This window comes from Camelus bactrianus, chromosome 5, assembly GCF_048773025.1.
Source record: "Camelus bactrianus isolate YW-2024 breed Bactrian camel chromosome 5, ASM4877302v1, whole genome shotgun sequence".
In the NCBI taxonomy this organism is placed as follows: Eukaryota; Metazoa; Chordata; class Mammalia; order Artiodactyla; family Camelidae; genus Camelus; species Camelus bactrianus.
The window spans coordinates 12,458,413-12,473,927 of NC_133543.1; the positions used below are offsets into that span (position 1 = coordinate 12,458,413).

The 15,515-nt window shown below is 62.9% G+C and overlaps 1 protein-coding gene across 1 annotated transcript in view; it reads right to left on the minus strand.

The window, feature by feature from the left end:
- Window positions 1-281: 281 nt before the first annotated feature.
- Window positions 282-15,515, minus strand: part of MYO7B (myosin VIIB) — an 89,304-nt gene continuing 74,070 nt past the window's right edge. The window contains exons 28-48 of the mRNA XM_074363446.1: window positions 13,926-14,045; window positions 12,806-12,979; window positions 11,972-12,199; window positions 10,491-10,658; window positions 9,820-9,937; window positions 9,608-9,734; window positions 8,849-9,015; window positions 7,713-7,894; window positions 6,679-6,809; window positions 6,266-6,423; window positions 5,954-6,107; window positions 5,333-5,488; window positions 4,385-4,490; window positions 3,391-3,504; window positions 3,067-3,154; window positions 2,421-2,527; window positions 1,900-2,085; window positions 1,579-1,695; window positions 1,328-1,411; window positions 1,045-1,164; window positions 282-618 (exon numbers count right to left, since the gene is read on the minus strand). Of these exons, the coding sequence (XP_074219547.1) occupies window positions 517-618; window positions 1,045-1,164; window positions 1,328-1,411; window positions 1,579-1,695; window positions 1,900-2,085; window positions 2,421-2,527; window positions 3,067-3,154; window positions 3,391-3,504; window positions 4,385-4,490; window positions 5,333-5,488; window positions 5,954-6,107; window positions 6,266-6,423; window positions 6,679-6,809; window positions 7,713-7,894; window positions 8,849-9,015; window positions 9,608-9,734; window positions 9,820-9,937; window positions 10,491-10,658; window positions 11,972-12,199; window positions 12,806-12,979; window positions 13,926-14,045 (2,907 nt within the window). The 3' untranslated portion in view covers window positions 282-516. The remainder of the gene's footprint in view (window positions 619-1,044; window positions 1,165-1,327; window positions 1,412-1,578; window positions 1,696-1,899; window positions 2,086-2,420; window positions 2,528-3,066; window positions 3,155-3,390; window positions 3,505-4,384; window positions 4,491-5,332; window positions 5,489-5,953; window positions 6,108-6,265; window positions 6,424-6,678; window positions 6,810-7,712; window positions 7,895-8,848; window positions 9,016-9,607; window positions 9,735-9,819; window positions 9,938-10,490; window positions 10,659-11,971; window positions 12,200-12,805; window positions 12,980-13,925; window positions 14,046-15,515) is intronic.

The window sequence follows — 15,515 nt, forward strand, 5'->3', positions numbered from 1 at the left end:
CGTAGCCTGTGTCCCAGTGTGCTTGAGGGGATAGAGGAGAGGTGTGCAGAGGCCCCATGGGAGGCAGCTCCCAAGTCTGAGAAACAGGGAAGAAGGAGGGAAGCGGGAAGGTGGGGTGAAGGGGAAATGAAGGATGTCACCCCCTGAGAACCTCGTGTCCCTGGACGAGTTATGGTGTTTTTTGCTTTTTCTCAAAAGGCAGCTTTTGCTGACCAGTGCCTCCCAGACCTCCTGCCCTCCCCCCGAACCCCATGCTCTGCTCTCCCCCACACACCTACCGCTGCTCCGGGAACTTTTATTGAACATTCTTGGTGGGAGGGGGTCTCTGCCGTCCACCCATTGGCCTGAAGGCTCCCTTGAAGTCAGCACCTGGGGAGGGGCCCCCTGGGATGCCGAGGTGTGGGGGGGCATATTCTGGGGAGGGGGTGACATGAGAGGTTGCCTGCAAAGGGCAGGCCCTGGACCACCAGGACCCCCAACTAGGGAGGGAGGCTGAATGGGCGAGAGCTCCTGCTGCTATGGGTGCACTGGGGTCGGGGCCTGGGGGCCCCGCTGCTTGTTCATAGCGCTCAGCAGCTGCTGCACGTACGAGGTCAGCAGGTCGTCCATCTTGTAGCCCTGGATGGGGGAAGGGTGGGGTCTGAGTCTGAAGGATTATTATGGGGGGTTTGGGGGGCACCCAGCTTCTGCCCGAGGACACCCTGGGCAGGGCAATGAGGAGAGAAGCACAGCTCCTTCAGCTGGGGCCCACGTCCCCTTCCCTCCCTGGAATGGCCCCATCCACGGGGCCCAGCTGCCAGGCCTTGCCACCACGCCCCCGGGAACACGCCCAACCCCTCGCCCTACTTCCTCGCAGGCCTCTGCTGGCCCAGCCTGGCCCTGCCCACCCCAGGCACGACCAGCTGGGTCTCCTAGTGGGCAGCTCGCCTGGTGGCAGCCGCGGGTCAGGGTAGGGGCAGCCCAGTGCCAGGAGCTCTGGGTCTTTTGTATCTGGGCTGGGAGAAGGACCCTGGGCCTCCAGAGGTCCCCCGGCCTGGGGCTCACCAGAGAGGTCTCACACAGCAAGCGGCTGCCCCGGCCCAGGCTCCCCAGCACCATGTGGAAGTACGTGCTGCCGCTGCTCCAGCTGGCGATCTTGTTGAAGGGGTAGGTGGTGAGCAGGTCCTGGGGGCACAGCGGGCACGGGGTAGGAGCCGGCCGCAACCCGGGGGCCCAGAGGCCCTGAGTCTGAGCTGCTGCCCGGGGGCCCCGTGTGGGAGGGATGGGAGGGCAGCCCCACCAGGCAGGAGCCCCAGGCCTGTGGCGGCCTCCCCAGCCTTGCTGCTACCTTGGTCTTGGGGTGGATGAGCAGAACCCCATGCCGGTTGATGGCGATGAGGATGATGTCCGGGTAGGAGGGCTCCGAGGCTTGCTGGGAGGGAGGCACAGCGATCATCATCTGGGCCAGGAGGCCAGGCAGCCACTGGCCTGCAACACGCCACGTGCACACGTGCTCTCCCGAATGTGACGTGTTGGGGAGGAGCCAGGGCTGTGTGGAGCCCACTTGGCGAGGACACCTGGGTCTGGCGCATGGCCTACCTTCACCTCGAAGAAGGCAGACCCAAAGGTGGGCCACCGGCAGATCCACTTCAGGAAGGCCACCTTGGCTTCCTCCACCGTCTTGTCCCTGTGCTTGTCACAGGCCAGGAGGATGCTCTGGGGGAGGGGAGGGCCTGTGAGGGCCTGAGTGGGGGCCACTGCCCGACTGAGCCCTCCACACGAGGCCCCGAGGCCGTGCACAGTGTGGGGAAGGCAGCTACAGCAGACCCAGTCCAGCCCTGCTGCCCGGCACCCCGGCACCCCGGCAGGGCCCGCGTAGGGCAGCAGCTGAGGATCCCTCCCCCCGTCCCTGCTGAGGACCTTCTTCCATTCCTCCGAGGACATCAAGCGTGTGAGGTTCTCAGGCACGAGTTCCTTCAGGATCTTGGGGATACTGGCTAGATGGGACCGGTCATCGTCAAACTGGGCCTTGTAGATGAGGCCTGCCAGGTGGACAGCATCCTCCCGCGAGCACTTGTGGAACCCACGCAGGTACTTGGGCAGCTCCTGGGTGACAGACATGCTGGGCTGTAGGCTGCCACCAGCCCTCCGACTTCATGCTCGGGTGGTAGCCCACCCGACCCAGGGGACTGAGCCTGCAAGAAGCTGAGGTCCTTAGGGTAAGGTTCCAGCAGAGGGCAGTAGCTGTGTGGGGCCAGGTGCCCCTGGGAGGCCGTGCCCTGCCCGTGCCATCAGGAACTTCAGGGTGGGGGCCAGTGCTCCAGGGGCTGCGGGACCCTCCGCCCCCTCCCTCCCCTGCAGTCAGGTCACAGGTGCTGGGCAGGTGTGGGCTACAGTGAGGGGGGACCCAATGCCCACCCAGAGGGGGCCTGCCCGGATACCTGATGGTAATGGAGGATGGCGTCCGCGTTCACATCTTTCCCCGGGGCCACGCCGATCCACAATTTCCGCATGAAGTACACCTGGTAGGGGAGCGTCACAGGGGCCCCTGGACAGGGGCAGCCGTGAGCACCGAGCTGGTCTCTGGCTGAGCAGGCTCCCAGGCCCCAGCCCGCCTGCTGCCCTGCACCCTGCCCCTCCTCCCCTCACATCACTGCCGCATTTGCTACCTCAGCCTCCCCTGCTGCAAAGCCTCACACCTCTTCCTCTTCCTGGCCCCCAGCTCGTCCTCATTTTTCCAGGCTAGAGGCCACCTTCTCCAGGAATGTTCCTGGCCCTCCCCACGGCATCAGCCCCCATGCACCCCTCATCACCCTGCTGTCCTGCCCTGTGCTCTAGGCCCACCCCACGCCCGGCCCCTGCCAGAGCTGGGAGAGCTCCTAGGGCAGGGCCTCACCACCTGGCCGGACCCACGACCCAGGGGACACGAAGGGAAATGAATGAATGAATGAATGAACGGGCCCGCAGGAGGTGCCAGGGAGCCTTCTGACCCTGGCCTAGGAGGCAGACAAGCCCTGCCGGGCCGCCACACCCCAGCCACACCCCTCCTTCCCCGCCCCAGCCTGCCCCCGACAGCCCTCCCCGCACCTTCCTTCTGGGGCTTGCTCTTCTTCGCCCAGTCAGACGCCTGCCGCAGGGAGTCAAAGAAAAAGTCTCCCTCCTTCTGGCTGATGACCTGGGTGGGTGAAGGGGAAGGCACGGGGGCCTGCAGGTGCGGTGGTGTCTGGGGAGCCGCCTAGTGGCCCACTTCCAGCCAGGGAGGCCAGGTGCCACACTGGGGAGGCCTCGTTCACCCCTAGATTCCACACCCCCACCCACCTTCGTCCCAACAGCCTGTGTGCAGCGAGGGGCCTGGCTTAGCGCCGGCGGGAGACCCCCGCCCGCCTTCCCTTGCGGCCCCTGGCCTCGCACCTTGTCGGCGATCTTGATGAAGAGGCTGCAGCCCTCCCAGGAGGCCAGCCGCAGCCGGCCGGCGACGCTGTCACACACGTCCCGCACCCGGGTGTTGGTGCCCACCTCCAGCATCTGGGCAGAGAGGCGGCCCATGAACGTCTCAGGACGTGGCTCAGTCTGGATGACCCTCTGTGGCCTGTCACGGCTGCCGGCCGGGGCTGGACGTGGCCTGTCCCGAGAAGGGCAAGACTTCCCCTCCAGAAACTGGCCAGGTGTTCGTGCTGTGTGGTCACAGGGCTCCGTGCCACGGGGCCCCAAGAGGCCCAGCCTTTTGAACTTGCTTTGAGAGGCCGGCAGCCTGGCTGTGGGAACTTTCTGTCATGCTCCTCTGTGCTCAGAATAGTTAAGGCCACGGAAGGCGTAGGGAGGGCTGTGAGGGCACCCCCCCTCAAGCCCCCAACGCTGAGCTCTGCTGCTGCCACTTGGTGAGGGCCTCCTGGTCCCAGCGGGCATCTCCCACCTCCCACCTGTCCCCCGCATTGTGCCCAGCAGCCACCCAGAGCTCTGTCCGCAGGCACACCCAGCCGCAGCCCCTGCTCGCCCGCACCCAGGGCAGGGTCAGAAGCCCGCGGGGCCCCCGCGGCCTGGATTCAGCCTTGCTGACCGGCCTTCTGGCCTCCTCTCTCCAGTGCCTGGCCTAGGACGCCCTCCACTCCTCTGGGACAGTCCTGACTCCCTCTGCACAACATCCTCCCCCCGCCAGCCCCTCCCCTGCGCGGCCCGGAGCACCTGAAGGTGTCTGGTGCTCTTCACGTGTGTGGGGCACCAGAAGCGGTCTGGGAAGCGGAGGAATAGTACGGGGGAAATGGGCAGGGGCAGGCCAGCCCTGAAGGTGTGACTGTCCATTTGTGTCCGTCGGTGGTGTTCTGTATTCCAGGGCTGACCCAGGTGCGGAGGAACCCTGCTCTAGGCTGCGGGTGGGGGAGGCCGAGGCCTTAGGGCGGGGGCTCACCTCGCTGGTGTCATTGGGCAAGTAGATCTTGTGGCAGATGCGGGAGATGTTCTGCTCCACAGCCTCCACTTCCACCTGGTGAGGGGGCTGCTTCCGGGGCCCTGTCCTGGAGCAGACAGTGCCCGCTGCACATGCCACCCGCCTCCCCGCCCATGCCAGCCCAAGCCACTAGCTGCTCTAAGCCAAGCTACACGCCAGGTACAAAGCACAAGGTCCACCGAGGCCACTGTGCAGGGTGGTGGGGCGCGGATTCCCAGGCAGCTACCCTGCCTGGGGTGCTCAGCACACGGCCCGGAGGAGGCAGCAGAGGCCAGCCTGGCCTCATCTCCCAGGTGTCCCGAGACTCTGAGAAGGCTGGGGGCCTGGTGCACATGTGGGGAAGGGACCCAGGCTGGCCAGGGGGCTCATGTTTTCCTTCTCACACAGCCCAACATCGGGCAGGTCAGGGATACTTACCTTCCCCACCACGACCCAGGCGGTCACCCACTGTCACGGCCCCTCCCAAGGCCACCCCACCCCCTCCCACAGTGATGGGAGACCCAGTGGGGGACTGGAGGGCAGGTGCAGCAGGGGAAGAACTGCCCGACTGTGGGAGGGCACACGGATTGGCAGGGACAGTCTGAGCTTGGCCACTCGGGTCTAGGCCAGGTCGGGGCCCAGGTGGCTCAGGGCATCGGAGTCACCCATTGGCCGCTGAACAGTTCACTCTGTGGTCTGGACAGGCAGTGGGGGTGTGGGCAGGGGAGCTCATGCCCAGAAACCTACACTGACCACCCGGGCCTCCCCGCAGCCTCTGCCTCCCCAAACTGACACCAGCTTCTGGAGAGGGAGGAGGGTCGGGCTATGCTGGCAAGAGTCCCCACTGGATCACGAGCTTCTGGAGGGCCAGTGGGGCCCCTCGGCCTCCCCAACCCGATCTGCCCAGGATCCGGGGGCCGGCAGGCTCACCTCAAGACCCTCTGAATGCGGCGGCTGCAGTCGGGGGCCAGCGCCCTCCTCCTCCGACTGTCTATGAACTTCTGGGCGTGGGGCAGCAGCGCCTTGCTGGGCGGGAAGAGGCCTGTGCAGAGCCACAGCAGCTGCCAGCCCCGCTCCTCGCTGTACCTGGTGGGGCAGTGCCTGTCAGCCCAGGAGGGGACCCTCCCAGAGGCTGGGGCCAGCTGGGTATCTTGGGGAGACAGGGCGTGAGGCCTGCCCCAGGCCCAGAGCCAGGAGGGCCCAAAGCTTTGCCACCAAAGCTTTTACGACTTTTACCTCCACGCAGAGGAGGGCCCTGCAGCTTAGAAAGCTGGGGCCTGCCCAGGGGACAAACGAGAGACAGTGGGAGGGACAGGGCCCCAGGCATCTTGGTTTCCCTCTCTGCTCTGACCATCCCGGAGGGTCAGCAGGACAGACTAGGGTTCCAACCCCTCCACTGACACTGTGACAGCCCGGGCAGGCTGTGTGCCCACACCCGGTGCCGTCTCCCCCTCTGAATGGTGGGCACAGCCACCGGGGGCTGGGGCGAGGACTGAGGGGCCCCCAGCCCAGCCACCTGCGTGCCCTCCGCCCTCCCCGCCCCGGGCAGACCTCTTGGTGTTGTGTGTCAGCTGCTTCAGGATCTGACAGTAGACCTCGTCCTGCAGGGCTGCCTCCTGGAGGGCCCCCGAGAAGATCTGGTCGGTGAGCACCAGGGAGGTCCAGGCCTGCCGGGAGGGGTAGTCGCCCATGTACCTGAGGATGGGTGCGGCCGTCAAGGAGAACAAGCTGGGGGCTGTGGGTCACCACGACCCTGAGCCTGGTCCCCAAGCTGACCCCGGCCCGCCCTCTGCCCGGTGCTCCAGGAGACCGGCTCCTTGGTAGGACCGGTGTGGGCCAGACAGGCTGACTGGGGAAGGATATCGATGAAGATCTGGCAGGCGACATCCCGCAGCTCGGTGTTGGCATGAACACGCTTGAGCAGAGGCTGCCTCAGAGGCTCCACGGAGTGGGTCCACAGGTGGCCCCGGGCCTGGGCTGCGGGGAACATGGCCCTGCTGACCGCCTCCTTCTCCGGGGCCCTGTGAGGGATGGAGGCTGGGGTGAGGGCCTTCTCCGTCCCCTCCCGTGGGCACCCAGCGGGGAGAGACCCGGGCTCCACACCCCCTGGACGCCCCCTGTGCTCACGGCACTCAGCTAAGAAACAACGGGGCACTGCCCCCGTCTCCCAGGGTGCTTGTGGGAGGATCAGAGGGTCCCCTCCCTGCCTGGGGAGGCCAGGTGGGAGCGCAGAGGGGCTGGCTGGGCCAGGGCCTGGGGGTGGGCAGGGCGGGCACCTAAAATACTCATAGGAGAATTCCTCCAGGGTGTGCAGCTTCTCCTCGGGCTGCTCCTCCAGGGGCAGCTCTGCAGGCCGCCCTTCCTGGGCCGCCAGCTTCCGCTTCTCTGGTGACATGGCCAGCAAGCTCTGTGGGGGCACGGGCCTCTGGGTGTCCCAGAGCCCCTGCCCCTGGGCCCTTCCCATGGGCTCCCCTGGCCTGGTCGCCTCAGGGACTTGGGAGGGGCCGGACCACAGGGCCAGACAGGCCAGGGCCTACCCTTCCTGTACCACCTGCTATGTGACCCAGGACCAGTGACCAGGCATCTCTGAGCCTGTCTCCTTTCCCTTAGGAGGGTTCTCAGGCCCATCAGGCTCCCCTTCCCCAGGGTATCTCTCCTCAGGGGTATCTCTGACCCTGGCCCTGCCTGCTGGGGCCCCCTCCTCCTTCAGGCCTCAGCACAAATGTCACTCCCTCGGATGCCTTCCTGGACAGGACAAGCCCTGACCCTGTGACTTGGTCCTGTAACAACCAGGGCTTCTTCTTGGTGGCACTTGGTACTCCTGCCATCAAATCATTATTTGTCCACATGCTCCCTGAGGGCAGAGATGCTACTGAGTTCAGTCCTGTATTGCGGGCCTGGGGCACACACTCAACACGCAATACATGCACGGAGAAATGCGCCTGTCTGTCCTTTCTCCCTGTGGGGCTGGCTGTGGGGGCGGGGGTGGGCTGGTTCTCAGGGATAGGGAGGCTTGGGCCCCCTCAGGTCAGGGTGTAAATGAGGTGGAGGTGAGGATGGGTTCAGTCCCAGAACACTGCCGGGGGGCAGGGATGGAAGGAATGACCATTTGCTGGACACCTATTCAGTGCCAAGTGCTGTGTCAGGCCCTGCACAAGCACCTGCAGCCTCACCACCACCCACAGGGATGACGGGGCTCTCTGTGAGGGGGCAAGCAGGTCCCTGAGTGAGGACCCCAGGCCGGGCATCCCGGCCACGTCCCCAGGTGCCCACGGGTGCCCGGCTGAGGGCAGGTGAGCACGTGAGTTACCAGCAGCTGCGCCGAGGGCTTGGTGACTGTCGGGATGATATAGAGGCAGGCGGTGGGCACCAGCCCCGTCTTGCCCGTCCTGTCATTCTGGGCCAGGGTCCAGTTTTCAGAGGCCAGCAGTCCTTGCTTCTTTGTCAGGATCAGCAAGTCCCCCTTCTTGAAGGGCAGGAGGGTGACATCATCTACAAATCCAGGTCACACACGCACATGGGGCAGAGAAGTCGCCATTTACCCAAGGCTCTGCAGAGGCCGGAGGCTGTGTGGGCATCCTGTGGGCAGTCTCCTCTGACCGGAGAGGAGCCGGAGACACAGAGCACGGCCACCCCGACAGTGAGTGGTGGTGGGACTCCCCGAGCTCAGGCTCCCCGAGCTCCTGGCGTGGGCAGGAGCTGGGGGTGCCGGCTCAGAGGGCTGGCCAGGAGGTGGCCTGGGAGGTGGGAGGCAGGTGGGCAAGGGGGACAGAACACCAGCTGGCAGTCACCACCCCTGCCGGGGAGATGGGTGACATCTCTAAGCCTGTCTCCCCTTCTGTAAAATGGAGAAGGGACCCCCCTACCACTGGGGCAGCTGGGAGGACAGATCGGGCAGCAGGGACTATGTTTTGGGTGGGGTTCACATCTCTTGCTGCTGTGAGACCCCCGTGCACAGCCCCTCCCCCGCACCACCCTCTTTTCTGAGGCCTCATTTCCAGGAGAGCACAGCTCCCAGAGAACTAGACAGCTGGGGCTTAAATCCCCCCACCACATACTCCACCCCCCCAGAGCTGGGTGGCCCTGAACAGGCCACATCCCTTCTAAGCCTCTGGTCCTTGCTCTAAAATGGGACAAAAGAGCGGCTGAGGGGCTGGTGTGCGAGGCACAGGCGGTGGCCCGGCTACTCTCTGCGGGGGTGGGGGGGTCACTGGCCCCTCCCCTGCTCCGGGCAGAGGCCCAGCTCCCAGTGAGCTTCCTCTCAGAGGGTCTGAGATACCTCCTTGAGCCCCTGGTTTTGTGGAAGGGAGGGCCTGGCCCGCAGCTGCCCCCACCCTGGTGCTCAGTGGGGAAGCCCCCTCTCTGCTCCAGTCCACCCAGACCTGGCCTGAGCCAACCACTGCCTCCCTGGGCACGCAAGCCGCCCCTCTCCGCCGGGCCGGGCACCTGTGGCCTTCCTGTCCTGCAGTGCCATGGTGAATACGGATCTCTCCTTCAGGCCCTCCAGAAACAAGGCCACCAGCTCGGCGATGGCCACACTGCTAGGGGACCTGAATTCGTGTTCCTCTTCGTGCAGCGTGGACAGCAACAGTTTCTGCCCACCCAGGGCCTCCCTGAGGGGAAAAGGGTGCGACATGACCAGAGGCCTCCTCCACCCAACCCCTTGTGTGGGCCCCTCCACAGCCTCAGAAGGTGACCCTCCCGAGTTACAGATGAGGGAACACAGTGGCGTGTCCAGGGCCACAGCGGGGCTGGGGGCTAAGTGCGGGGTCTGCCCGAGTCCGGGACCTTGCTGCGTGTGTAGGCAGGTGAGCCGGAGCTCAGGGTCCCTCGGGCTTCAAAGACAGTGGTGGCGCCAAGCCCCAGTCTGCATCAGCTCTGGGCAGGTCATGCAGTGGCCAGGGCACAGGGCCACCACAGGGATACCAGCCTGGGGGAGCTTGAGTCCCCCAGCCTCTGGATGCCTGACTTATTCATCTGCAGGCTTGGGGATGCTGTGGGGACTGACTGGCATAGAGAAGCGTGGCCAGGGTGTGCCCTGCCCACCCTGGTCATGGTTATAGTGCAGAGACACAGGACTTTGCGGGGTGGTGTGGCCCAGGGACAGTGGAGGGCGGGTCCTGTACATGTGCCATCTCTCCTGGAGCCCCAAGGACAGAGGTTGTGGGGACAGAGGTCTGGGGCACCTTCCCTCCGGGCACCCACCTGTCGGTGATGAGACTCATGATCTCTAGGAAAGAGAGTTCCAGGAGCATCTTCTCTTTCTGGTCCAGAAAGTACAGCCCCTTCCAGTTAACAGCCAAGATCAGCTGAGTCTTGGGCAGTCGGGGGCCTGGCCGGAGGAGACGGGGTTGTGAAGCCCGGACTGGCCCCGGGGGGCCCCACCTGCACCCCCTTCCCCCTGTCACAACCATTACCTGAGAGTGTGGTGACTTCAAAGAGCCGGGAGAAGAGCAGCGGCCACTGCAAACGGGCGGTGTCCACCACCTGCTCCTGCACGGCCAGCGGCGTGGCCCGCTTCTGGGTGTATGGTGCCTGCGTGGAGGACGCCACATGTCACCTCCATCACTCGTCATCCCCCAGCCGACTACTTGCCCAGCGCCCAGGGTGGATCATTCAGTGAAGTCTCTGCCTACAGTGAGGTCAGTGCGGGCGAGGGCCAAGGGGGAGGCTCTGGTGGGCGGGGGAGGACCCCTCAGGGGGCTCTGGAGAAGGCGGCTTTCCCCTCTGCAGTATCAGGACTCCTGAGGGCTGAACGGCTGGCTGCTGCCCGCTGACTCAGCCCGGGAGACTGGGAGGGGCATGTGTGCGTCTGTGCCCTCACTGAGCTGCCCTGATCCAACCAAGATGCCAACTTGGAAGGAGGAGGGAAGGTGGAAGGGGCCTGTGACAGGGAGGGGACCTGAACAAGATGGTTTAATCCTGAAGAGGCAGGGTGAGGCTCCTGGGCAAGTAAAAGTCTCCTGTTCTCCAGTGTGGAGGGCGGGGAACCCGTGATGGGGGCTCCAGCCTCTCGACACATCCAGGGCACCCTTATCCCCCCAAAAGAGCTGCAGAGCCCAAGTGCGCGGGCTCCGTGGAGGCTGACCTTGGTGTGGGCAGCGGTGACCAGGCTGGCCCACGTGTCTGGGGGCTTGGTCCTGTACAGCTTGGAGGAGACACAGCTGGGCAGCAGCACCTGGATGGCCTCTCTCCCCGCCGTGGCACCGAGCTGCACGTAGCAATGCTGGGCCAGCAGCTCCACCAGCTCTTCCTCCTGCACAGCCCAGAACCCCCCCCGGGGGGGGGAGGGGGGAACGTGTGAGCCCACCCTCCCCTGCAGCGCCTTGCCCCTTGCCCAGCTCTTGCCCCAGCACAGCAGAGGTGACTGGAGCTCAAGCAAGAACCGAGAGCGTGAGCAGCCACCCTTTCAACCACATCTGCCAGGCAGGACCTGTCCCTTCCCCAACAAGGCAGAAACACTGTGCGCCCTGACCGGGTCCCAACGTGGGCTGTGCTCTGGCTGGCGGGCCAGGACCCCACCCCCATCAGCCCTGGCCTGAGCCCTGCGGGCCCTCTGCCTGAGGACAACGGGTGATCCCCGCCCCATGTCCTCTCTCAGCCCTACGGAGCCAGTGAGTGTGCACGAAGGAGCTCTGAGGCAAGGGTGGCGCCACAACACTGCTGTCTGCGTGGGGTAAGTGTGGGCAAGGCCACACCCTGTCCTCCCTGGTCCCCACATGCATGGCTTCTGTGGGGACTCATCTGGGCAAGGGGCTGTATAAGTCACCAGCACAGCCCAGCACAGAGCAGGGCTCTCCCCTCCGGAAGCCCCGGTGCCAAGCAGACCCCTTCTTTCCAGGACACTGAAACCTTGCCAAGCCACCTAGCCGCCTGCCCTCTGGTCCCCTGGCCCCCGCCTCTCCCTGCCCACTGCCCCGTTTCAGGCTGGCCTCCAAGACTGCTGCAGCTGCCTCTGATCCCCAGAGCAACCTCTGGGTTCAGCCCAGGGAAGTCTGCCCCCCTGAAGAGGGGCAGCGCTGCTCCAGGACCTCAGGTGCACGACCTCCTCTCCCTCGATTCTCACTGCCGTCAGGAAAGCTCTGGTGACTCTGCACTTGCCTCATAAGGGCCCGAGGCTCTGAGAGGTGATCTAATGTTCCAAAGGTCACACCTTGGAAGAGGCACAGGTGGGACCCTGATTCAAGTGCTGAGGCTCCAAGGCCATGCTCTTGACCCCCAGGCCCTGTGTCCCCTAAGCAGCTGCTGTGGTGGAGCCGACAGTAGGACTCTCCCGCCTGCTGCCGGACCCACCCTCACAGGCTAGAGCGAACCGTGGCTGAGGAAGGAGATGGAGGCGCCAGGCAGGGACAGCTGCGCCCTGAGGGGCCCGGGGACCCGCACTCGCGGACACATTCCTGGGTCCACTCCTCTCCCTGGGCCTCCTGCCCGCCACGCTCCCCTCTGCCTCCCGGGGGGCATCCCTGGTGGCCGCCGCCCGGCTGGTCCAGACGGCCCCTGCTGCGAACTGTCTCCCTGGGGCTGTCTGATGGGCTAGGCTTCAGCGCCCTGGCGCCGTGGTCCCCTCACCTTCTCGAAGCTGTACTCTCCGGACCGGACTCCATGGAGGACTTGACGGTAAATGAGCTGGGTGCTGACGGGGTCCTCCCGGGAGTTGTGCCAGGGGGTGAAAAACTCCTTCCGGAAGTAGAGGCGCCAGGGCGCCTGGCGCTCGCTCCCGCCCCTCTCCCGGGCCAGCTGCTCACACTGGGCCACGGCGTCCATCACATGGTCGCGCCCGCTGCCCAGGGACCAGAACTGAGGCCAGAACCGGGGTGGCAGGGGTGAGCGACCACCGTGGCACCGGCCCTGGGGACACCGCCCTCCGCGCAGGCCTGCGCGCTGGGAGGATAGCAGCCCCTGGACCCTGTGGGGCTCCTCCCCTACGGGGCGTGGCCTGTCAATCACCCCCAAGCACCCACGGCCCCGCCCACAGGAGGCGTGTGCCCACGTGACTGGGTCCAAATGCCTTGGCTGGTTGGCATGAGTAAGTCTGGGTCTGAGGTTGTGGGCTTGGGGGTCAGGGCATCCGGAAAGCGACGAATGTGGGGTTTGGGTGGGGCTGTGCCAGTGTGTCCCTCCACACTGCTGCACGGGGTATGAGCTCCTGCACAGGATGTGGGCTGCTAGGACATGGCAGGGGACCTTTGAGATGTGCAGGTGCCACTATTTGGGGCCAGGGTACAGCCACAAGGCTGAGGGTGTGAGTGCTGGGGCAGGGGGACAGGCTGCCTGGTTGTGAGGCAGGTCTGTGTGGGAGAGCTTGTGTCTGTGTCTGTGTTTGGAGCCAGGAGGGCTAGCTGTGGCCAGGCTGGCCTATGTGTGTAAGGGAGGCGGGCAGAGGATGGGACCCCCGGCCAGTACCTTGTCATACACGGCAACCTGCAGGGAAAAGCCCAGGTGGTCGCTGAGGCCCTGCTTACGGGCAATGTGCAGGCAGACTTCCCGAGACGTCGAGGCGGAGTCCACTGTGACGGTCAGGCTCTCTCCAGTCGCCAAGGTGACATGGACCGGGATGTGCTTCTTGGACTTGACAGCCTGGGGACAGACGGAGACTCATGTCCTCTGCCCAGGAGGCCCCTGGGTTCAGCTGCCCACCCTGGAGCTTCCGGAATCTGGGTCCCAGAGGCAGGCACCCCATCCCCTCTACCCAACCCGCCATCCCTGCTAGCCCACCCCAGCGGGTTCTGAGGCCTGGGCCTCCTGATGCCCCACCCAGCTCAGCAGGGAGTTAACGAAGTCCACGCCAGCAGACGTTGGTGCTGAGCTGACAGGCTGGGCCGGGGCAGGAGCAATGCCCACAGTGCAGCCCGGCAGTTCGTGGGCTTCTCCTAGTTCGAATCAGCTGTCCGTGGTGGTGCAGCCTGCAGGCCGAAGGCCCCGCTTTAACCTGAGAACCCTGAGCTTTGGTGAGGTTGAGTGACTCAGAATCACACAAGGTCAGAGAGCTCTTGGAAACGTCCGAGTCTTGGATTCTGGACCATTTGGGGTCCAAGGAAGCTCCTGTCCCTCTCTGTACAGGGGGTGAGCCTGGCCACGTGGCTGCTGCGAGTTTACATGCACCACCAGGGCTCCTGCGCCGGGCAGGCAGACAAGGTGGAAGAGAGGGTGGCCCTGCGGACCTGGGTGGCGGGGTGAGAAAGGGAAGGGACGCAGCAGGAGGTGACCCAGGTGGAGGGCACCACGGGGCACTGGTACTGAGCTCGTTCCAGGAGCCATGGTACAGCGGGGTGCAGGAGGCCCCCTCAACCCTGCCTGTGTCCGAAGGCCCCCTCCTGAGGATGCTGCGGGAACTCACAGGGGGCACAAACAGCAATGCTGCCAAGGGGGACAACCTTGGAAGGACCATATAAAATGTAAATGTCCTTGGGCGGGGTTGGTGGTCCTTCGCACCCTGCTGCTAACGAAGTGAAGAGACTTATTTTCTCCATCTGCTAGTAGGGTCCCAAACGAATGTGGATTTAGATTCACATCCACCACCTACCTGCAGCTCCAGCGAGGCCGGGGGCTCTGTGCGCACCCCGTTGGCGCAAGTGCGTCTCAGGCGCTCAGCACAGAAGGGCCCGTAGCCGGCTGGCCCTTGACCAATGAAGTTCAGCAGATACTGGTGGGAGAGGAAGGCAAGGGGAGGAAGCCACTTAGAACCGAGGCGACTTTCTACTTACTATCCAGATTCTAGAAACTCTAATACTATGTGAGGTCATGGATGGGTTAACTAACCTCATTGTGGCAATCCTTTGGCAATATATAACCATATAAAATCACTACACTGTACATTTTATACTTCAACAGTATTATATAGCTGTTATATCTCAAAGCTGGGAAAAAAAACTTTTAAATAGAAATAAAAATGATAATACTCTTGGCGAGGGTCTGATGGCATGGGCGCTCACACTATGAGACAGAATTTAAACTGGCACATTTCTGAGGAGCCACTTGTCAACAGGTTTTAAACAGCACATAGTTTTAAAATGTGGGTACTCTTTAAACAAACTTACGGAGGGGATAAAGGGGTAAAGGGATAAATTGGGAGTTTAAGATTTACAGATATTAACTGCTATATAAAATAGATAAACAGGAAGGTCCTACTGCATACCACAGGGAACTATATTCAATAGCTTATAATAGCCTATAATGAGAAAGAATCTGAAAAAGAATATATATATGTATAACTGAATCACTATGCTGCACACCAGAAATTAACACAACATTGTAAAATGACTATACGTCAATTACAAATTGATTAAATTAAAAATTTAAAATGTGCATACTCTTTGACCAATAATTCATATCTCTCTTAAAGGTAGATATATATATTTTTAATCACAGTGGTGTTTATGTGATGGGCAATTGGAAGACGGATCCTAAACGTCCATCAACAAATAAAATATGCTGTGGGACAGCTCTGACAGATGGCATTAGTGCTGCCGCTTGGGGACAGTTTATGACATGCAGAGATACTTAAAGAGACAAGTGAAAACTGCAGGAGAGCCAACGTTCTAAATATGTTTGATAAGATATGCTTGATCTTTCTGTCTCACAGAGATTTCATGAGGAGAGGCAGCCTGGAAGGGTTTATTGGTGTCAGGAGTGGCCCGGCGCCCCAGGCAGATGGCCGGGTGACCACGCTGCCTGCTGTCCCTGACGGGACGAGAGGAAGTGAGACTGTTTTCTGTGTGATCCCAAGTATGACCCAAAAGGCCAGAAATTGTAACAGAAGTCACCTCTGGGTGTGGGGGTAACTTATGTTCTTTTTAGACTTTCTGCATTTTCTACATATTTTATCATCAGAACCCAAAGGTAGCGAGGCCTGGGGCCCGAACACTTGGAAGCCCCTCCCTGTTCAGTTTTACAGCCGAGAGAGATGCTGCAGCCAGTCTCTGGTTGGTGCCCACCCCTTGGACACCTTTGCCTTTTCAATGCCTGTTTCATCTACCATCTCGCTGTCTCCTGGTGACTGAGCCCAGGTGAGATGGCCCTGCAGACCCTGAACAGGGGCCAGAAGGAGCAGCCTCTTTTCCAGATGGAGAAGCTGAGGCGCAAAGACACTTAGGCCCTGCCGCCCACCCTGGCC